Genomic DNA, 23,328 nt, shown 5'->3' on the forward strand with positions numbered 1-23,328 from the left:
AAAAATATTTTTTATTTTCACGGCTCTGCGTGATAAACTGTAGTGAAACACTTGTTGGTTCAAAGTTCTCACAACACATCTAGATAAGTTCCGTGGGGGGTCTAGTTTCCAATATGGGGTCACTTGTGGGGGGTTTCTACTGTTTAGGTACATCAGGGGCTCTGCAAATGCAACATGACACCTGCAGACCAATCCATCTAAGTCTGCATTTCAAACGGCGCTCCTTCCCTTCCGAGCTCTGCCGTGCGCCCAAACAGTGGTTCCCCCCAATGTATGGGGTATCAGCGTACTCAGGACAAATTGGACAATAACTTTTGTGGTCCAATTTTTCCTGTTACCCTTGGGAAAAAAAAATTGCGGGCTAAAACATCATTTTGTGGAAAGAAAAAATGATTTTTTAATTTTCACAGCGCTACATTCTAAATTTTAGTGAAACAATTGGGGGTTAAAAGTGCTCACCACACATCTAGATAAGTTCCTTAGGGGGTCTTCTTTCCAAAATGGCGTCACTTGTGGGGGTTTCCACTGTTTAGGCACGTCAGGGGCTCTCCAAACACGACATGGGTTCCGATCTCAATTCCAGCCAATTTTGCATTGAAAAGTCAAATGGCGCTCCTTCCCTTCCGCGCTCTGCCATGCGCTCAAACAGTGGTTAATCCCCATATATGAAGTATCAGCGTACTCAGGACAAATTGCACAACAACTTTTGGGGTCCAATTTATCCTGTTACCCTTGGGAAAATAAAAAATTTGGGGCAAAAAGATCATTTTTTGTGAAAATTAATATGAATTTTTTTTTACGGCTCTACATTATAAACTTCTGTGAAGCACTTGGAGGTTCAAAGTGCTCACCACACATCTAGATTAGTTCCTTAGAGGGTCTACTTTAAAAAATGGTGTCACTTGTGGGGGTTTCCACTGTTTAGGCACGTCAGGGGCTCTCCAAACACGACATGGGTTCCGATCTCAATTCCAGCCAATTTTGCATTGAAAAGTCAAATGGCGCTCCTTCCCTTCCGAGCTCTGCCATGTGCCCAATCAATGGTTTACCCCAACATGTGGGGTATCGGCGTACTCAGGATAAATTGTACAACGACTTTTTTGGTCCAATTTCTCCTGTTACCCTTGGTAAAATAAAACAAATTGGATCTGAAGTAAAAATTTTGAGAAAAAAAAGTTAAATGTTCAATTTTTTTTAAACATTCCAAAAATTCCTGTGAAGCACCTGAAGGGTTAATAAACTTTTTGAATGTGGTTTTGAGTACCTTGAGGGGTGCAGTTTTTAGAATGGTGTCACTTTTGGGTATTTTCTGTCATATAGACCCCTCAAAGTCACTTCAAGTGTGAGGTGGTCCGTAAAAAAAATGGTTTTGCAAATTTTGTTGCAAAAATGAGAAATCGCTGGTCAACTTTTAACCCTTATAACTCCCTAACAAAAAAATTTATGTTTCCAAAATTGTGCTGATGTAAAGCAGACATGTGGGAAATGTTGTTTATTAACTATATTATGAGATATAACTCTCTAATTTAAGGGCATAAAAACTAAAAGTTTGAAAATTGCTAAATTTTCATAATTTGACAAATTTTTGTTTTTTTCACAAATAAATGCAAGTCATATCGAAGAAGTTTTACCACTATCATGAAGTACAATATGTCATAAGAAAACAATGTCAGAATCACCAGGATCCGTTGAAGCGTTTTAGAGTTATGACCTCATAAAGTGACAGTGGTCAGAATTCTAAAAATTGGCCCTGTCACTTAGGTGAAAACAGGCTTCGGGGTGAAGGGGTTAAGGCATTAAAGGGGCTACATTGCAGGGATTGACAGTTACAGCCAAGGGTCAACTCTCTAAAACAGCCATCAGTTATACAGCTTGCTCCATCTGACTAATTACATACATGTTGATGCTACACTAGGAGGATGTTAGAGCAGTTGTCACCAAGAACGTTCCTCTACTTTGTCCACAAAACCTAGAAGTGGACGACCACGGAAAACTTTCTCCAAAGTGGATCACATTAAGAAAAACTCAGTATCTGATGACCATAAAAGTGCTGTACAGATTTTGCACAAAATGAACGAAGAATATGGGGTTAAAGTGAGTGGCCAAGCTGTGGTGTGATGGCTTAGAGCAGTAGGGTTGAATGCACAGGTTCCAGTCAAGAAGCCATTCATCTCTGCAAAGAGCCGGAAGGTCCGACTTGCATTTGCCAAATAACACAGCCAATGGAAATAGACAAATTGGTCTAAGGTGTTGTCGTCAGATGAATCCAAGTTCAACCTGTTTGGCACTGATGCCAAGCACTGTATTTACCACCCAATTGGAAAACAATGATAAAAAGTATGAAACATCTACAGTGAAACATGGTGGTGGCAATGTCATGATTTTAGGATACTTTTCTGCATCTGCCATTGGCCCTCTGCATAAAATTGATGGAAATATGAATACTACCCTGTACAAGGAAATGTAACGCTATCACATGGTAAAATCAAAGTAGGCAGGGGCTGCAAATTCCAGCAAGAAAATGATCCTAAGCACAAATCCAATTTAGTTAAAAATTGTTTAGCAAAGAAAAATGTTCACCTGTTGCAATGACCAAGCCAATCACCTGATTTAAATGCTACAGAGCATCTTTGGGATGATTAAGGGTATGTGCATACGTTGCGGATTTGGCTGCGGATCCACAACAGATTTGACACTGCGGATTCGCAGCAGTTTTCCATGAGTTGTACAATACCATGTAAACCTTTGGAAAACCAAATCCGCAGTGCACATGCTGCGGAAAATTCTGCACGGAAACGCTTTGGTTTATTTTCGGCAGCATGTCAACTCTTTGTGCGGATTCCGCAGCATTTTACACCTGTTCCATAATTGGAATCCGCAGGTGTAAAAACGCAGGTGAAATCCGCAGGTAAAACGCAGGGTGTTTTACCTGCGGATTTTTCAGAATCCATGCAGAAAATGAGGACCCAGGGATGGCGGAGGTACCGGTGGGGCCCCATTTCGCTCTCCTCTGGTATGCTAGATCATAGAGAGAAATGAATGGAAAATCTGACTTTTTATACACTTATTTCTCGGCACCGTTAAAAAGCTGCGCTGAAGACTAAGGCCCCTTAACTACGGTCGTTAATAGGCATATCGGCGGTCGTTAAAGGGTTAACTAAATTACCACACCTATGTTCTAAAGCATTTTGATTAAAATTAAAGGTCTTGCTTGATGACAACTTCATGAACTTTAAATTAATCACCAGGAAAATGGCATCACAACCAGACAGAAGAAATCACACGTTTTAAAGAAAAAATGTAAAACTTTTGATCGATACTGTATTACACAATTTAATAAAGTAGGAAAAAAGGTATACAATAGTAAGACTGAGATCAAAGGAACACCACTGGCACAATATGGCAAGTGTACACTGCAACATGAATTTAGCACAATGCAGAGTTCAATATGTTCTTTCCACTACAGTCCAAATGTGTTCCAAACCGACTCCAAGAGAGGTCTAACTGGCTCCTAAAGCTTAGAGAAGTGAGAGCATCCTGCATTCTGCAAACATAGCATACAGTTAGGGTACTGTCACACAGTGGCACTTTGATCGCTCCGACGGCACGATCCGTGACGTTGCAGCGTCGCTTGATTATCGCTCCAGCGTCGTAGACTGCGGTCACACTTTGCAATGCACGGCGCTGGAGCGATAATTTCATGACGTAGTTGCGATGTAGAAGTCATACGGGACATTGGGAATATCGTGCACACCTTTGTTACACGCTGCGATCATGCCGCCACAGCGGGACACTTGACAACAAAATAAAGTTTCAAACGATCTGCTACGACGTACGATTCTCAGCGGGGTCCCTGATCGCAGTAGCGTGTCAGACACAGCGATATCGTAACTATATCGCTGGAACGTCACGGATCGTGCCGTTGTAGCGACCAAAGAGCCACTGTGTGACAGTACCCTTAATGATATGACTGATGAGATGAGCATGCACAGGTAAGTGCCACTGCATTGAAACAATTGCAGACATTAATGTGTTCCGATCCAATTCAATGTCCAGGATGGATAATAATGGATAAAGTCTTTGAATAGACGAAATTAACTGAAACCGCAGGCCTTTCTTTCTGGTGACAATTGAGAAACAAAGTGCTGAACCATGCTATTCAATGATGTCACTGATAAAACTACCAACCAATGAGACTGTGCTGGGACAGATTCTCCACCATGCATCACAATGTGTCCTGCTGAGGAAGGATTAAGTCATGTCCACAGTAACAAAGACCTAAGCTGCCTGTGGGATATTTCAGCTGAGAATAGTAGGAGTGATTAGTCAATGGGCTAGTAAATTGTATTTATACTCCCAGTTTCACAATAATCTGTTGTACTTGTGCCGCCCAACATTCAGACCCTTAACATTTCTAATAGTAATCGCTTAGCAATATTTAACAGCTGCACAACCCCATCTCTGGAGACACTTTAATTTATAGTACATGTTTAGTATTGGGAAAAAAAATCACCCTAATTCAACAACAGATTACCCTGAGATTACAAACCAATACTAACCCACTGCAGAGCAGCTCACTTCAAAGAGTTGGACAGTACACAGGCACAATACTGGGGGGGGGCATGTGTGATGTTTGAGCATCCATGCAAAAAAAACATCTGGATGCCTGATGACGACACCGGTCTACAGATGACGCATGTTGCATGGTCCTTATACCACTAATTTTATGAATGTTCGTTTTAAAAACAAATACTTTGAGAACAGTTTTAACGATAATCTACCTAACGAAATTACATTCTGCTGGATTCATTATTCCATGTGAACTTCTCCCATCTAATAGTAATACTTAGGCTATGTGCACACGTAAGAAAGGAGGTGCAGAATTTTCTGCACAAAATCCGCATCTCCTGGCAGAATCTGCAGCTGCGGATTAGCCGCGGTTTTTATGTGGATTTAGTGCAGTTTTTTGTGCGGAATTGATGCAGATTTTCTGCAGTTTTTCCCAATGCGGATTTCTATTATGGAGGGGTGCAGAAACGCTGCAAATCCGCACAAAAGAAGTGACATGCACTTAATTGAAATCCGCAACAATTCCGCACTGATTTTTCTGCACAGCTTTTTTTTTTTTCCCCATAGACTAACATTATACTGTACATCACAGTGCGGATCTGCAGCGTTTCTGCGCGGGAAAAAAACAATGCGGATCCGCACTAAATACGCATCGTGTGCACACAGCCTAGTACTGCCCAAGGTGCAGTATTTTTGTCCGGATTTCACATTTTATAAAGGGAAGCTCAGCAGTGTTTGCTACCTCATCTGAGAGCAGCCTGATGTAGGCAAAGAGTCCCTGAATCCAACGTTGTATCACTTAGTTTACTGGGTGCAGCTGTTCTGATAGTTTTTAGATTTAGCAATACAGCAGAGCTGAGAAAGCCAACCCCGCCCACACCAGGCTCTGTATATACAATGGCTATAGAAAGTGATGTGCCTGTCACAGGAGGCGGCATGTCCGACTGTGTTGTTGTGTCCCAGCAATGATAAGCTCCTAGTGCTAAAACAATCATAGTAAGCAAACAAAACTAGAGCTTGATGAATGGCAGGGCTGAAATCTGTTCAGATTACAAAGCGAAAACCAGCAGGCAAGATTCCCTTTAAAGGGGCATTCCCTTAAAGGTACCGTCACACTAAACGATATCGCTAGCGATCCGTGACATTGCAGCGTCCTGGCTAGCGATATCGTTTAGTTTGACACGCAGCAGCGATCAGGATCCTGCTGTGATATCGCTGGTCGTTGAACAAAGTTCAGAACTTTATTTGGTCGTCAGACCGGCGTGTATCGTCGTGTTTGACACCAAAAGCAACGATACCAGCGATGTTTTACACTGGTAACCAGGGTAAACATCGGGTTACTAAGCGCAGGGCCGCGCTTAGTAACCCGATGTTTACCTACCCTGGTTACCAGTGTAAAATGTAAAAAAAACAAACAGTACATACTCACCTTCGCGTCCCCCGGCGTCCGCTTCCCACACTGACTGAGCGCCGTAAAGTGAAAGTGAAAGTACAGCACAGCGGTGACGTCACCGCTCTGCTATTAGGGCCGGCGCTCAGTCAGTGCAGGAAGCGGACGCCGGGGGACACGAATGTAAGTATGTACTGTTTGTTTTTTTACATTTTACGCTGGTAACCAGGGTAAACATCGGGTTACTAAGCGCAGCCCTGCGCTTAGTAACCCGATGTTTACCCTGGTTACCCGGGAACCTCAGCATCGTTGGTCGCTGGAGAGCTGTCTGTGTGACAGCTCTCCAGCGATCAAACAGCGATGCTGCAGCGATCGGCATCGTTGTCGCTATCGCTGCAGCATCGCTTAATGTGAAGGTACCTTAACAGATATCTAGATCACAACCAGAATGTGTCGTGGCAGGTAAAGAGTAAGGCTGACCACTGATCCACTTTCCACCCAGTGATGTGGCAGTCACATCCAAAGAATGAATACATAACTAGCTACAGGAAATGGCAGTTCTCAACGTAAGTATTGTCCCGAAAGGTGGGACATGCATATATGATACATTTAAATTGATTAACAGGGACTATTTATTTATTTTTAACTAAAAGAACTACTTGCCTACCCACCATCGATCTCTGCCGATGATTCTGCAGCTTCCGCCAACGTCACATCTAAAGAGCAGCTGCTTCTCTTCTGCTCCATTGATGGGGCGTGACTGGCTATGTCATTCTGATTGACAGCCATCTCCCAGAAGCCTTACTGCAGAGGAGCTGGCTGACAGTCTGTATGACACACATTGTAGACTTAGCACACCAGAAAAATTAGAGCCGCTCTGTTGACGTGAAACAGCAGAATCACTGGTAGGAGTGGTTTGTTACCTCTCTGAGTGGGTGCTGGGTAGAACAAACAGGAATTAAGCAACTACCTGCTTGTTAATTCTTAGGCCCATAAAAAAATAGTCCTGGAAAACCCCTTTAAAGAGGACTTATTAGGCAGTTTTTGCGCTTATTTTATTCCAGCTGACCCCTTGAGTAAGTTTTATTTTAATTTGCAGTAGTGTTTAGTGCCAATTTTTGGGGGCTTTAGAAAGTGGGTGGTGCCCATAGGGTAATGCAGTGCAGCCTAAAGACACACCCCTTGGTGAAGGCCAAAAGAACGTGCACAAATAAAAAGGCTTTTACAGTATGTCTGGAACAGTATTGTAGATTTAAAAAAACAAACCTGTGCTAAAGGAATTATGGGAATAAAATGAGAACTGCCCACCTGACCTGTGACATGCCCTCTTTAAATCATATCCTGTAGATATTCCATAAACATCTCTAAATCAGAACTCTTTAACCCCTTCATGACCCAGCCTATTTTGGCCTTAATGACCTTGCCAGTTTTTGCAATTCTGACCAGTGTCCCTTTATGAGGTAATAACTCAGGAACGCTTCAACGGATCCTTGCGGTTCTGAGATTGTTTTTTCGTGACATATTGGGCTTCATGTTAGTGGTAAATTTAGGTCGATAATTTCTGAGTTTATTTGTGAAAAAAAGGGAAATTTGGCGAAAAATTTGAAAATTTTGCAATTTTCACATTTTGAATTTTTATTCTGTTAAACCAGAGAGTTATGTGACACAAAATAGTTAATAAATAACATTTCCCACATGTCTACTTTACATCAGCACAATCTTGGAAACAAATTTTTTTTTTGCTAGGAAGTTATAAGGGTTAAAATTTGACCAGTGATTTCTCATTTTTACAACAAAATTTACAAAACCATTTTTTTTAGGGACCACCTCACATTTGAAGTCAGTTTGAGGGTTCTATATGGCTGAAAATACCCAAAAGTGACACCATTCTAAAAACTGCACCCCTCAAGGTGCTCAAAACCACATTCAAGAAGTTTATTAACCCTTCAGGTGTTTCACAGCAGCAGAAGCAACATGGAGGGGAAAAATTAACATTTAACTTTTTAGTCACAAAAATGATCTTTTCGCAACAATTTTTTTATTTTCCCAAGGGTAAAAGGAGAAACTGGACCACGAATGTTGTTGTCCAATTTGTCCTGAGTACGCTGATACCTCATATGTGGGGGTAAACCACTGTTTGGGCGCACGGCAGGGCTCGGAAGGGAAGGAGCGCCATTTGACTTTTTGAATGAAAAATTGGCTCCAATCTTTAGCGGACACCATGTCGCGTTTGGAGAGCCCCCGTGTGCCTAAACATTGGAGCTCCCCCACAAGTGACCCCATTTTGGAAACTAGACCCCCCCAAGGAACTTATCTAGAAGCATAGTGAGCACTTTAAACCCCCAGGTGCTTCACAAATTAATCCGTAAAAATGAAAAAGTACTTTTTTTTCACACAAAATTTATTTTAGCCTTAATTTTTTCATTGTCACATGGGCAACAGGATAAAATGGATCCTAAAATTTGTTGGGCAATTTCTCCTGAGTACGCCGATACCTCATATGTGGGGGTAAACCACTGTTTGGGTGCACGGCAAGGCTCGGAAGGGAAGGCAAGCCATTTGGCTTTTTGAATGGAAAATTAGCTTCAATCATTAGCGGACACCATGTCGCGTTTGGAGAGCCCCTGTGTGCCTAAACATTGGAGCTCCCGCACAAGTGACCCCATTTTGGAAACTAGACCTCCCAAGGAACTAATCTAGATGTGTGGTGAGCACTTTGAACCCCCAAGTGCTTCACAGAAGTTTATAACGCAGAGCCATGAAAATAAAAAATTATTTTTCTTTCCTCAAAAATGATTTTTTAACCCACAATTTTTTATTTTCCCAAGGGTAACAGGAGAAATTGGACCCCAAAAGTTGTTGTGCAGTTTCTCCTGAGTACGCTGATACCCCATATGTGGGGGTAAACCACTGTTTGGGCACATGCCGGGGCTCGGAAGGGAAGTAGTGACGATTTGGAATGCAGACTTTGATGGAATGGTCTGCGGGAATCATGTTACGTTTGCAGAGCCCCTGATGTGCCTAAACAGTAGAAACCCCCCACAAGTGACCCCATATTGGAAACTAGACCCCCCAAAGAACTTATCTAGATGTGTGGTGAGCACGTTCAACCCCCAAGTGCTTCACAGAAGTTTACAACGCAGAGCCGTGAAAATTAAAAATCATTTTTCTGTCCTCAAAAAAGATGTTTTAGCAAGCAATTTTTTTTTCACAAGGGTAGCAGGAGAAATTGGACCCCAATATTTGTTGCCCAGTTTGTTGTGAGTATGCTGGTACCCCATATGTGGGGGTAAACCACTGTTTGGGCGCACGTCAGGGCTTGGAAGGGAAGTAGTGACATTTGAAATGCAGACTTTGATGGAATGGTCTGCGGGCGTCACGTTGCATTTGCAGAGCCCCTGATGTGCCTAAACAGTAGAAACACCCCATAAGTGACCCCATTTTGGAAACTAGACCCCAAAAGGATCTTATCTAGATGTGTGGTGAGCACTTTCAACCCCCAAGTGCTTCACATAAGTTTATAACGTAGAGCCATGAAAATAAAAAATAATTGTTCTTTCCTCAAAAATTATGTTCTAGCAAGTAATTTTTTATTTTTGCAAGGGTAACAGGAGAAATTGGACCCCAATAGTTGTTGCCCAGTTAGTCCTGAGTACGCTGGTATCCCATATGTGGGGGTAAACCACTGTTTGGGCGCACCTCGGGGCTTGGAAGGGAGGGCGCACCATTTGACTTTTTGAACGCAAGATTGGCTGGAATCAATGGTGGCGCCATGTTGCGTTTGGAGACCCCTGATGTGCCTAAACAGTGGAAACCCCTCAATTCTAACTTCAACACTAACCCCAACACACCCCTAACCCTAATCCCAACTGTAGCCATAACCCTAATCACAACCCTAACCCCAACACACCCCTAACCACAACCCTAACCCCAACACACCCGTAACCCTAAATCCAACCCTAACCCTAATCCCAACCCTACCCACAACTGTAACCCCAACACAACCCTAACCCTATCCTTAACCCTAACCACAAGCCTAATCTTAACCCTATTTCCAACCCTAGCCCTAATTCCAACCCTAAGGGTACCGTCTCACATAACGATTTACCAACGATCACGACCAGCGATACGACCTGGCCGTGATCGTTGGAAAGTCGTTGTGTGGTCGCTGGGGAGCTGTCACACAGACCGCTCTCCAGCGACCAACGATGCCAAGGTCCCGGGTAACCAGGGTAAACATCGGGTTACTAAGCGCAGGGCCGCGCTTAGTAACCCGATGTTTACCGTGGTTACCAGCGTAAAAGTAAAAAAAAAAAACGTACATACTCACATTTCGGTGTCCTTCAGGTCCCTTGCCGTCTGCTTCCCGCTCTGACTGAGTGCCGCCGTACAGTGAGAGCAGAGCGCAGCGGTGATGTCACTGCTGTGCTCTCACTTTCCGGCCGGCAGACAGTCAGAGCGGGAAGCAGACGGCAAGGGACCTGAAGGACACCGAAATGTGAGTATGTACGTTTTTTTTTTTTTTACTTTTACGCTGGTAACCACGGTAAACATCGGGTTACTAAGCGCGGCCCTGCGCTTAGTAACCCGATGTTTACCCTGGTTACAAGCGAACGCATCGCTGGATCGCTGTCACAACGATCCAGCGATGACAGCAGGAGATCCAGCGACGAAAGAAAGTTCCAAACGATCTGCTACGACGTACGATTCTCAGCAGGGTCCCTGATCGCTGCTGCGTGTCAGACACAGCGATATCGTATGGATATCGCTGGAACGTCACGGATCGTACCGTCGTAGCGATCAAAGTGCCACTGTGAGACGGTACCCTAACTCTAATTCCAACCCTAACTCTAATTCCAACCCTAACCCTAAGGCTATGTGCCCACGTTGCGGATTCGTGTGAGATTTTTCCGCACGATTTTTTAAAAATCTGCAGGTAAAAGGCACTGCGTTTTACCTGCAGATTTACAGCAGATTTCCAGTGTTTTTTTGTGCGGATTTCACTTGCGGATTCCTATTGAGGAACAGGTGTAAAACGCTGCGGAATCCGCACAAAAAATTGACATGCTGCAGAAAATACAACGCAGCGTTTCTGCACGGAATTTTCCGCACCATGGGCACAGTGGATTTGGTTTTCCATAGGTGTACATGGTACTGTAAACCTGATGGAAAACTGCAACGAATTCGCAGCGGCCAATCCGCTGCGGATCCGCGGCCAATCCGCTGCGGATCCGCAGCCAAATCCGCACATGCCATAACCCTAACCCTACCCGTAACCCTAACCCTACCCCTAGTTCTAACCCTAACCCTAGAGGAAAACGAAAAAAAAAAAAATATATATATATTTTCTTTATTTTATTATTGTCCCTATCTATGGGGGTGATAAAGGGGGGGGGGGGGTATTTATTATTTTTTTTATTTTGATCGCTGTGATAGAACCTACCACAGCGATCAAAATGTACCTGTAAGGAATCTGCCGGCTGGCAGATTCAGCGGGCGCACTGAGCATGCGCCCGCCATTTTCCAAGATGGCGGCGCCCAGCGAGGAGACGTACGGACACCGGGAGGATCGGTAAGTATGAAGGGGTGGTGGATTGGAGCACAGGGGGGGGTTTATTCAAACAAGGAGGGAGCGGGCAGGAGGACGGGGGAGCCGGCAGGCGGACGGAGGGGACCGGACCCCATAACGGAGCACTGGGGGGGGCGATCGGTGGGTGTGGGGGGGGACATATTAGGTTTTCCAGCCATGGCCGATGTTATTGCAGCATCGGCCATGGCTGGATTGTAATATTTCACCAGTTTTTTAGGTGAAATATTACAAATCGCTCTGATTGCCAGTTTCACTTTCAACAGCCAATCAGAGCGATCGTAGCCACGGGGGGGTGAAGCCACCCCCCCTGGGCTGAAGCACCACTCCCCCTGTCTCTGCAGATCGGGTAAAATGGGAGTTAACCCCTTCACCCGATCTGCAGGGACGCGATCCCTCCATGACGCATACGCTGCGTCATAGGTCGGGAAGGCACAGACTTTCATGACGCAGCGTATGCGTCAAAGGTCGGTAAGGGGTTAAACTGGATGTAACCATCACATAGGAGGTGCTAAATTATCAGATTGGCAAAGAAGAGATTCTGCTAATTTATTCTCTCCAAACATGAAACGTCAAATATACACCCTCTAACTATCACACTGAAGTTCTGGATTTCTAAATGCCCAATAAAAATCATTTCACTTTATTTTAGGGAACGCTATTACACTGGGTTTACACTATACGATTTATGGTATTAAATGACAGCCAATCAACTAAATGATTGTCAATTGGCAGTCAACCTATTTATATAGGCCGACCGCGCTTACAATGCACAGAACAATCTGTAAGGCTGGGTGCACATGATACAGAACTAGAAGTGGTTTGGACACAGCGTATGTTCCCAGCGTCCAAAGCGCTGCCGTGAATCCCACATGTGTTCATTGAACCGTGCAGATTCACCACGTCCTATACATTCTATTGATTGAGTCTCCACAAGAGAAACAACATGCTGCGGTCTGGAAAGACATGTCGCATGTCAGTCTCTGAGTGATCCGTGAGCATTTCTTGAAATCTCATCCACTATGCTGTCACAGGTGGCCGCTGCGGGTTTGATGCAACAAACCCGCAGCAACTCCAGATTGTGGGCACATACCCTAATAGACGGCTCTGTGTGCATAGGACGCCATTGATCTCAGCATAACATGTCCAGTTCACATTGCATGATTATTAGGAGACCATGCAGTCTAAATGAGTTATTAGAATTCACCCATATCGTTTAATAGAAAAAAAAAGTTCTTCCATAGTTAAGACTCTTATGCAGCGTTCAGCTGGTAGGACTCCAAAGACCCAGTCAACGGCTTTGGCTGATTCCAATAAAACGGTCACCCCTGTAATACATGGAAACCAGGCTAGGTGACACTTCTTGGTTTTCTTCTCTAGCACAATATGGAAATCCCATATGCCAAATAAATAAATTACAATGTGTTTTATTTTTATAACCACCACAGAGCCTCTAAAAAATCATTTATGGCTATTAGATGAATGAAGGGAACAGAGCAGCCGTCAATGTCCAATTTTATTTAGTATTACAGGAGGCAAATTTTTTTGGGGGAAGCCACAAATCACAGAAAATGGAATGTAAAAGAGGCTTCATACCAAAACTTGCAGTGTACTGTAGAGACTTATTCTAAAGCAATGTGTGTACACCTAAGTAACGCGTGACATCTTCAGAAGCTGCTCACAAGGATGGAACGTTATTCAAAATCTGGACAAAAAAATATTTGTCTTGAATCTTGACTAAGGGAGAGCCCCACGCGCGCCGGCCCGGGAGAGCCCCACGCGCGCCGGCCCGGGAGAGCCCCACGCGCGCCGGCCCGGGAGAGCCCCACGCGCGCCGGCCCGGGAGAGCCCCACGCGCGCCGGCCCGGGAGAGCCCCACGCGCGCCGGCCCGGGAGAGCCCCACGCGCGCCGGCCCGGGAGAGCCCCACGCGCGCCGGCCCGGGAGAGCCCCACGCGCGCCGGCCCGGGAGAGCCCCACGCGCGCCGGCCCGGGAGAGCCCCACGCGCGCCGGCCCGGGAGAGCCCCACGCGCGCCGGCCCGGGAGAGCCCCACGCGCGCCGGCCCGGGAGAGCCCCACGCGCGCCGGCCCGGGAGAGCCCCACGCGCGCCGGCCCGGGAGAGCCCCACGCGCGCCGGCCCGGGAGAGCCCCACGCGCGCCGGCCCGGGAGAGCCCCACGCGCGCCGGCCCGGGAGAGCCCCACGCGCGCCGGCCCGGGAGAGCCCCACGCGCGCCGGCCCGGGAGAGCCCCACGCGCGCCGGCCCGGGAGAGCCCCACGCGCGCCGGCCCGGGAGAGCCCCACGCGCGCCGGCCCGGGAGAGCCCCACGCGCGCCGGCCCGGGAGAGCCCCACGCGCGCCGGCCCGGGAGAGCCCCACGCGCGCCGGCCCGGGAGAGCCCCACGCGCGCCGGCCCGGGAGAGCCCCACGCGCGCCGGCCCGGGAGAGCCCCACGCGCGCCGGCCCGGGAGAGCCCCACGCGCGCCGGCCCGGGAGAGCCCCACGCGCGCCGGCCCGGGAGAGCCCCACGCGCGCCGGCCCGGGAGAGCCCCACGCGCGCCGGCCCGGGAGAGCCCCACGCGCGCCGGCCCGGGAGAGCCCCACGCGCGCCGGCCCGGGAGAGCCCCACGCGCGCCGGCCCGGGAGAGCCCCACGCGCGCCGGCCCGGGAGAGCCCCACGCGCGCCGGCCCGGGAGAGCCCCACGCGCGCCGGCCCGGGAGAGCCCCACGCGCGCCGGCCCGGGAGAGCCCCACGCGCGCCGGCCCGGGAGAGCCCCACGCGCGCCGGCCCGGGAGAGCCCCACGCGCGCCGGCCCGGGAGAGCCCCACGCGCGCCGGCCCGGGAGAGCCCCACGCGCGCCGGCCCGGGAGAGCCCCACGCGCGCCGGCCCGGGAGAGCCCCACGCGCGCCGGCCCGGGAGAGCCCCACGCGCGCCGGCCCGGGAGAGCCCCACGCGCGCCGGCCCGGGAGAGCCCCACGCGCGCCGGCCCGGGAGAGCCCCACGCGCGCCGGCCCGGGAGAGCCCCACGCGCGCCGGCCCGGGAGAGCCCCACGCGCGCCGGCCCGGGAGAGCCCCACGCGCGCCGGCCCGGGAGAGCCCCACGCGCGCGGTGTAATGTGCATGGTCATCAGTATGAATAATCGCTCTTCTGGGAACAGCTGGAAGCAAAATCTGAATTTTAGGATTTATTTTTTTGCCTTTACCTTGGAAATAGAGATCCACCTGTCAACTGACCTGTGCCCATCAATCATAGAGAACCTTCCAACCTATTAGATCTGCCCCGTTATTACAGCGATGGTCCGTCATGGCGCGTAGCGGCTCACACTAATCCTGGCGGGTGTCATGATCGCCTTCCAATAATTTTCTGACATTGGGAACCCAGATAATTCCAACGTAGGGACATGGCGCTCAGGTCCTGCTCATTACTATGTGGACTGCGTAATCACAGCCCATGGCTTCTGCCATCACTGGGGCTGGAGGGACCACAAGCAGGATACACTGGGTCCTGGGTCACTGAGGTACTTTTCCTGGGACTTGCAGTCCTGTAGGAGGACCAGTGAGGGGCAGGAGGCCACAGATGCGCCAGCAACCAGTGCACGGGAAGTTTATGGCGACCTGCCTGAGCAATGTGTCATTAGTCACAAGAGGAGCCGGCGTGGAGCGCCGCTCTGGTAACACGTGGGCCGCGTCTGGGACCTGAGGAGACACAGAGACCAGCACGGGAGCCGCACCGCCGCACTCATCCTCCCCCCGGCCCCGCTCACCTCGGCCTGCTTCCTGGTGCCGTTGTCGGGGCTCAGCAGGTTCTGAAGGAGCAGGTAGAATTGCTGCTGCTCGGCCGCCATGTCTGCAGCTCTACACACAGGGAGAGAGCAAGAGAGAGGGCGCGACACTGAGCGCGGGCCGGAGAGCTGCCTGCCGGGGGGCGGGGCCACGGAGGAGGGACACTGGCCAGGCCGCGCTCTGACCTCACACGCCCCGCACGCCGGACATTCTCTGGCACGCCATTGGGCCAGATTGGCAGGGGGCGGAGTCTGTGGCGCGTGAAGCCGGCAGGAGGCTTTTGGCGCAGCCGGGGAGACGGTTTGGAGAAGGCAGCTGATTGGTTCCTGGTGGAGCAGCTGTTAGATCAGGGGGTGTGTCCATGAGAGACTGTCAGCCGATGACGTAAACCTGACCACGGGATGCTGGAAGCGTCTGTGTCATGAGACGCGCGGTAATGTGGAAAGCGCGGGAAATGCTGCAGCTGCTTCAGCCAAGCTCTGAGTCCGTGACACTGGGACATGTGTAGCACATGCGCTGACCGAGTGCCCTGCAGCTCTCAGCCCACTGAGCCCAGGCCTGGAGCTGGCATGCTCCCTGTACGGAGCCGTGTCACTCCTGTCAGGACACCACTGTGACCTACGGTTCTCGCCTGAAAGGGTTAGGCTTCTTTCACACTTCAGTTTGGCGTCAGTCAGCTCCGACATCGTGACGGATCCGTCACAATTGTTGGTAAAACGGTTCCAACGGATCCGTTTTTCTGACGGATCAGTATAACTGATCCGTCACAAAAACGGATCCGTTGGAACCGTTTTTACATCCGTTGGAACCGTTTTTTTGACGGATCCGTTTTTTAAAAAGGGAGGATCATGTTTGTACCTGCTCCTGCGTCCTCTAGATCCACTCGGGGCCTACATCTCCTTGTTAAACTCCCTCTTGAAGCGATCCCTGAGTGACCGCCACCGCACGATAACCCTGTTATGCCTCTTTCACACTTCAGTTGTTTGGCGTCAGTCTAAAACCGTCATTTTCCTCAAAAAACGGAGCCGTCATTTTTTGTGACGGATCCGTTATTTTCCCCATAGACTTGCATTAGCGACGGATTGTGACGGATGGTCGTCCGTTCCATCCGTCATGCGACGGATCCGTCAAAATTTGGCGGACGTCATCTAGACATTGACGGTCATTTTTGTCTGCGTTGAAATGGCAGATCGCGACGGATCCGTCGCGTCCGTCATTTTATAGAATGGGCGCCTATGGGCGACGGATCCGTCGCGACCGTCATTTCGACGGATCCGTCGCCCCAATCCGTTTTTTCAATTGCGCATGCTCCAAAAAGTATATACAACCCCCGAGTAACGGATCCGTCAAAAAAACGGATCCGTTACATCCGTTTTCTCAACAATTGTGACGGATCCGTCGATCCGTCACTTTGTCGGAAGTGACTGATGCCAAACGACTGAAGTGTGAAAGAAGCCTTACCTGGAAAGATAAAGCAAAAATTGGTTACTATACAACACATTGAATCATGCTAACATAAGGTAATGAAGTGTGAATACTTACGTGCTAGATCCTGGTCCCCAGCATCGAGTTCCTCCCAGTTATCCAGAACATCACTGCACTCTTCCTCCCATAGCTGTCGGGTGACGAACTGGTCAGCATGGCGGCGTTCCGACATGTTCCATGGCGGCTCCCGACTTTGGACCGCTTGGATGAGGGTGTCCACATCAATGCCCTCCTCTTCCTCATCCTGTTCAGGAGCACGCTGTCAAGCAACAAAAAAATAAGAATAAAAAAGGAAAGATTATACCACATGAATTTTACAGTTTACTAAGCACCAAACCAAAAAAGGAACTTACTCTTCGGTGACCGCCGCGATTAGCATTCCGACGACTATGGGAGGTGCTTTGAGGAACTCTACGTAGAGCCCCGGATTGTGAAGACTAATAAAAAAAATTAAATAAATAATGTGCTTGGATGGAGGCATATGTACTGTGTGTGTGCTGTGCTGAATGTTTGTGTTGGGTGTAGTGCGTTTTATGTGAGGATCTGTCTCTGTAAAACTTACACTATGCGCTCCCGCTCCTCTGATTTCTCCACCCTGCCCGTCTCCTTCTGGAAGCCCCTCTGCTTCATCTTCCTGTGAAAACAGAATAAATACATATAGGGTTCAAAAACATGTTACCAGAGATGTACCCAAAAAAAGTTTTGAAGAAAGAAAAAAATCACCTCAGGTGGCTGACGATGTGACGGGGGGCTCTCAGAAGGCGACATTATGGTCCCTGTTTCTAACTTGGGGGCCTGCCTGCGTCTGTCTTGGGTGCCTCTTGGTCCCTAGAATCTGCAAGTATGAAGAGAGTTCTAAGCTACTATACAAAAGGATAGACGCAGCTTTCGGGACTTTATACTTACATCTGTTTTCAAAACTTGGGGGGCCTGCCTGCGTGTATCTTGGGTTCCTTGCTTGGTACCACTAAAATCGTCCAAATTAAAGACAGTTTTAATTAGAATGATTATGTATTGGTATGCCAAATTACATTCCCCCCCCCCTAAAAAAAATTTTGACCACACCAAAAATATAAAAAAAAATAAATAAATAATAACTTGATATGCTTGATGCACAAGCTGCAAAACCCTCCACCTCCTGTTTCCCCAAAAAATCCCTTGAAAGCAACACCAAAACTACTTCAATCTTGATATGCACCATGCGCATGTTGGTAAACCTACCCCACCCCCTCCTCCAGACACAGTTTCAACCTTATAATAAATTTCCCTCATTCAAAGTTAAAATACCAATACCCAAAAATGATAATTATGGTAACCCTACAGTTACTATTTTCTAAAACCAGATAACATTTTCTATACCAAAGGTTTGCATTCCGCATTTGTATATAGAACCTCAAACACCTTTATTTATTTACCATTTTTAACCCCTTCATGACCCAGCCTATTTTGGCCTTAATGACCTTGTCATTTTTTGCAATTCTGACCAGTGTCCCTTTATGAGGTAATAACTCAGGAACGCTTCAACGGATCCTTGCGGTTCTGAGATTGTTTTTTCGTGACATATTGGGCTTCATGTTAGTGGTAAATTTAGGTCGATAATTTCTGAGTTTATTTGTGAAAAAAACGGAAATTTGGCGAAAAATTTGAAAATTTAGCAATTTTCACATTTTGAATTTTTATTCTGTTAAACCAGAGAGTTATGTGACACAAAATAGTTAATAAATAACATTTCCCACATGTCTACTTTACATCAGCACAATTTTGGAAACAATTTTTTTTTTTGCTAGGAAGTTATAAGGGTTAAAATTTGACCAGTGATTTCTCATTTTTACAACAAAATTTACAAAACCATTTTTTTTAGGGACCACCTCACATTTGAAGTCAGTTTGAGGGTTCTATATGGCTGAAAATACCCAAAAGTGACACCATTCTAAAAACTGCACCCCGCAAGGTGCTCAAAACCACATTCAAGAAGTTTATTAACCCTTCAGGTGTTTCACAGCAGCAGAAGCAACATGGAGGGGAAAAATTAACATTTAACTTTTTAGTCACAAAAATGATCTTTTCGCAACAATTTTTTTATTTTCCCAAGGGTAAAAGGAGAAACTGGACCACGAATGTTGTTGTCCAATTTGTCCTGAGTACGCTGATACCTCATATGTGGGGGTAAACCACTGTTTGGGCACACGGCAGGGCTCGGAAGGGAAGGAGCGCCATTTGACTTTTTGAATGAAAAATTGGCTCCAATCTTTAGCGGATACCATGTCGCGTTTGGAGAGCCCCCGTGTGCCTAAACATTGGAGCTCCCCCACAAGTGACCCCATTTTGGAAACTAGACCCCCCAAGGAACTTATCTAGAAGCATAGTGAGCACTTTAAACCCCCAGGTGCTTCACAAATTAATCCGTAAAAATGAAAAAGTACTTTTTTTTCACACAAAATTTCTTTTAGCCTCAATTTTTTCATTTTCACATGGGCAACAGGATAAAATGGATCCTAAAATTTGTTGGGCAATTTCTCCTGAGTACGCCGATACCTCATATGTGGGGGTAAACCACTGTTTGGGTGCACGGCAAGGCTCGGAAAGGAAGGCAAGCCATTTGGCTTTTTGAATGGAAAATTAGCTTCAATCATTAGCGGACACCATGTCGCGTTTGGAGAGCCCCTGTGTGCCTAAACATTGGAGCTCCCGCACAAGTGACCCCATTTTGGAAACTAGACCTCCCAAGGAACTAATCTAGATGTGTGGTGAGCACTTTGAACCCCCAAGTGCTTCACAGAAGTTTATAACGCAGAGCCATGAAAATAAAAAATTATTTTTCTTTCCTCAAAAATGATTTTTTAACCCACAATTTTTTATTTTCCCAAGGGTAACAGGAGAAATTGGACCCCAAAAGTTGTTGTGCAGTTTCTCCTGAGAACGCTGATACCCCATATGTGGGGGTAAACCACTGTTTTGGCACACGTTGGGGATCGGAAGGGAAGTAGTGACGTTTTGAAATGCAGACTTTAATGGAATGCTCTGCGGGCGTCACGTTGCGTTTGCAGAGCCCCTGATGTGCCTAAACAGTAGGAACTCCCCACAAGTGACCCCACTTTGGAAACTAGACCCCCAAGGGAACTTATCTAGATGTGTGGTGAGCACTTTGAGCCCCCAAGTGCTTCACAGAAGTTTATAACGCAGAGCTGTGAAAATAATAAATGTGTTTTCTTTCCTCAAAAATATTTTTTTAGCCCAGAATTTTTTAATTTTCCCAAGGGTAACAGGAAAAATTTGACCCCAAAAGTTGTTGACCAGTTTCTCCTGAGTACGCTGATACCCCATATGTGGGGGTAAACCACTGTTTGGGCACATGCCGGGGCTCGGAAGGGAAGTAGTGACGATTTGGAATGCAGACTTTGATGGAATGGTCTGCGGGAATCATGTTACGTTTGCAGAGCCCCTGATGTGCCTAAACAGTAGAAACCCCCCACAAGTGACCCCATTTTGGAAACTAGACCCCCCAAGGAACTTATCTAGATGTGTGGTGAGCACGTTCAACCCCCAAGTGCTTCACAGAAGTTTACAACGCAGAGCCGTGAAAATAAAAAATCATTTTTCTTTCCTCAAAAAAGATGTTTTAGCAAGCAATTGTTTATTTTCACAAGGGTAACAGGAGAAATTGGACCCCAATATTTGTTGCCCAGTTTGTCCTGAGTACGCTGGTATCCCATATGTGGGGGTAAACCGCTGTTTGGGCGCACGTCGGGGCTTGGAAGGGAGGGCGCACCATTTGACTTTTTGAACGCAAGATTGGCTGGAATCAATGGTGGCGCCATGTTGCGTTTGGAGACCCCTGATGTGGCTAAACAGTGGAAACCCCTCAATTCTAACTTCAACACTAACCCCAACACACCCCTAACCCTAATCCCAACTGTAGCCATAACCCTAATCACAACCCTAACCCCAACACACCCCTAACCACAACCCTAACCCCAACACACCCGTAACCCTAAATCCAACCCTAACCTTAATCCTAACCCTAATCCCAACCCTACCCACAACTGTAACCCCAACACAACCCTAACCCTATCCTTAACCCTAACCACAAGCCTAATCTTAACCCTATTTCCAACCCTAGCCCTAATTCCAACCCTAAGGGTACCGTCTCACATAACGATTTACCAACGATCACGACCAGCGATACGACCTGGCCGTGATCGTTGGAAAGTCGTTGTGTGGTCGCTGGGGAGCTGTCACACAGACCGCTCTCCAGCGACCAACGATGCCAAGGTCCCGGGTAACCAGGGTAAACATCGGGTTACTAAGCGCAGGGCCGCGCTTAGTAACCCGATGTTTACCGTGGTTACCAGCGTAAAAGTAAAAAAAAAAAAACGGACATACTCACATTTCGGTGTCCTTCAGGTCCCTTGCCGTCTGCTTCCCGCTCTGAGTGAGTGCCGCCGTACAGTGAGAGCAGAGGTCAGCGGTGACGTCACTGCTGTGCTGTGCTCTCACTTTCCGGCCGGCAGACAGTCAGAGCGGGAAGCAGACGGCAAGGGATGTTTACCCTGGTTACAAGCGAACGCATCGCTGTCACAACGATCCAGCGATGACAGCGGGAGATACAGCGACGAAAGAAAGTTCCAAACGATCTGCTACGACGTACGATTCTCAGCAGGGTCCCTGATCGCTGCTGCGTGTCAGACACAGCGATATCGTATGGATATCGCTGGAACGTCACGGATCGTACCGTCGTAGCGATCAAAGTGCCACTGTGAGACGGTACCCTAACTCTAATTCCAACCCTAACCCTAAGGCTATGTGCCCACTTTGCGGATTCGTGTGAGATTTTTCCGCACCATTTTTGAAAAATCCGCAGGTAAAAGGCACTGCGTTTTACCTACGGATTTACAGCGGATTTCCAGTGTTTTTTTGTGCGGATTTCACCTGCGGATTCCTATTGAGGAACAGGTGTAAAACGCTGCGGAATCCGTACAAAATTGACATGCTGCGGAAAATACAACACAGCGTTTCCGCACTGTATTTTCCGCACCATGGGCACAGCGGATTTGGTTTTCCATAGGTGTACATGGTACTGTAAACCTGATGGAAAACTGCTACGAATTCTCCGCGGATCCGCGGCAATCCACTGCGGATTCGCAGCCAAATCCGCACTGTGTGCACATGCCCTAACCCTACCCCTAACCCTACCCCTAATTCTAACCCTAATTCTAACCCTAATTCTAACCCTAACCCTAGTAGAAAAAAATATATATTTATTTTATTTCTTTTTATTATTGTCCCTATGGGGGTGATAAAGGGGGGTCATTTACTATTTTTTTTATTTTGATCACTGTGATAGGCTATATCGCAGTGATCAAAATACATCTGAAACGAATCTGCCAGCCGGCAGATTCGGCGGGCGCAGTGCGCATGCGCCCGCCATTTTGGAAGATGGCGGCGCCCATGGAGAAGCCGGACGGACACCGGGAGGCCCGGTAAGTATGAAAGGGGGGTGTGTTGTGAATTAGACTTTTTGGCTCCCTCTTGTGGTCACTAGTGATATGACTCTGGGATTGTCTTTCTTCAGTTTGGCACTCACCTGGGTCGTTAGTCCAGGGGTGTCGCTATATAAACTTCCTGGATCCTTAGTCCAGTGCCTGGCATCGTTGTAATCAGATCCTTCTGTTGCTCCTGTCTGCTGGTCCTGGTTCTTGCAAAATTAAGCTAAGTCTTGCTTCTTTGTTTTTTGGGTTATTTGCTTTGCTTCTATTTTTGTCCAGCTTGTACTAAATGTGAGTTCTGACCTTGCTGGAAGCTCTAGGGGGCTGGTGTTCTCCCCCCGGCCGTTAGTCGGTTCGGGGGTTCTTGAATATCCAGCGTTGATATTTTAATAGGGTTTTTGCTGACCATATAAGTCATCTTACTATATTCTGCTATTAGCTAGTGGGCCTCTCTTTGCTAAATACCTAGCTCATTCTTATGTTTGTCTTTTCCTCTTACTTTACCGTTATTATTTGTTGGGGGCTTGTATCCAACTTTTGGGGTCTTTTCTCTGGAGGCAAGAAAGGTCTTTCTTTTCCCTTCTAGGGTTAGTTAGTTCTCCGGCTGGCGCGAGACGTCTACAACCAACGTAGGCACGTTCCCCGGCTACTGCTATTTGTGGTGCTAGGATTAGATATATGGTCAGCCCAGTTACCACTGCCCTATGAGCTGGTTTTTTGTGTTTGCAGACTTGGTATTTATTCCTGAGACCCTCTGCCATTGGGGTCATAACAGTATGCCAGGCCCTGCCAACACCGGAGCAGGAGGCTCAACAGAAGGAACCACAGGTACAACGTACCGCCGCAACAAAGACCTATGGAACACGTTGTGAATGGCAAACGACACCGGAAGATCCAAGCGAAAGGACACAGGATTAAGGATTTCCAATATCTTGTAAGGACCGATGAAGCGAGGCTTAAATTTAGGAGAGGAGACCTTCATAGGAACAAATCGAGAAGACAGCCATACCAAATCCCCAACACGAA

At 47.6% G+C, this 23,328-nt stretch overlaps 1 protein-coding gene across 1 annotated transcript in view; it reads right to left on the reverse strand.

Moving 5' to 3' along the window:
- Nucleotides 1-15,528, reverse strand: part of IPO5 (importin 5) — a 101,029-nt gene extending 85,501 nt beyond the window's left edge. The window contains exon 1 of the mRNA XM_077297124.1: nucleotides 15,313-15,528. Coding sequence (XP_077153239.1) covers nucleotides 15,313-15,393 — 81 coding nt within the window. The 5' untranslated portion in view covers nucleotides 15,394-15,528. The remainder of the gene's footprint in view (nucleotides 1-15,312) is intronic.
- Nucleotides 15,529-23,328: the final 7,800 nt, after the last annotated feature.

This window comes from Ranitomeya variabilis, chromosome 3 (assembly GCF_051348905.1).
Source record: "Ranitomeya variabilis isolate aRanVar5 chromosome 3, aRanVar5.hap1, whole genome shotgun sequence".
In the NCBI taxonomy this organism is placed as follows: Eukaryota; Metazoa; Chordata; class Amphibia; order Anura; family Dendrobatidae; genus Ranitomeya; species Ranitomeya variabilis.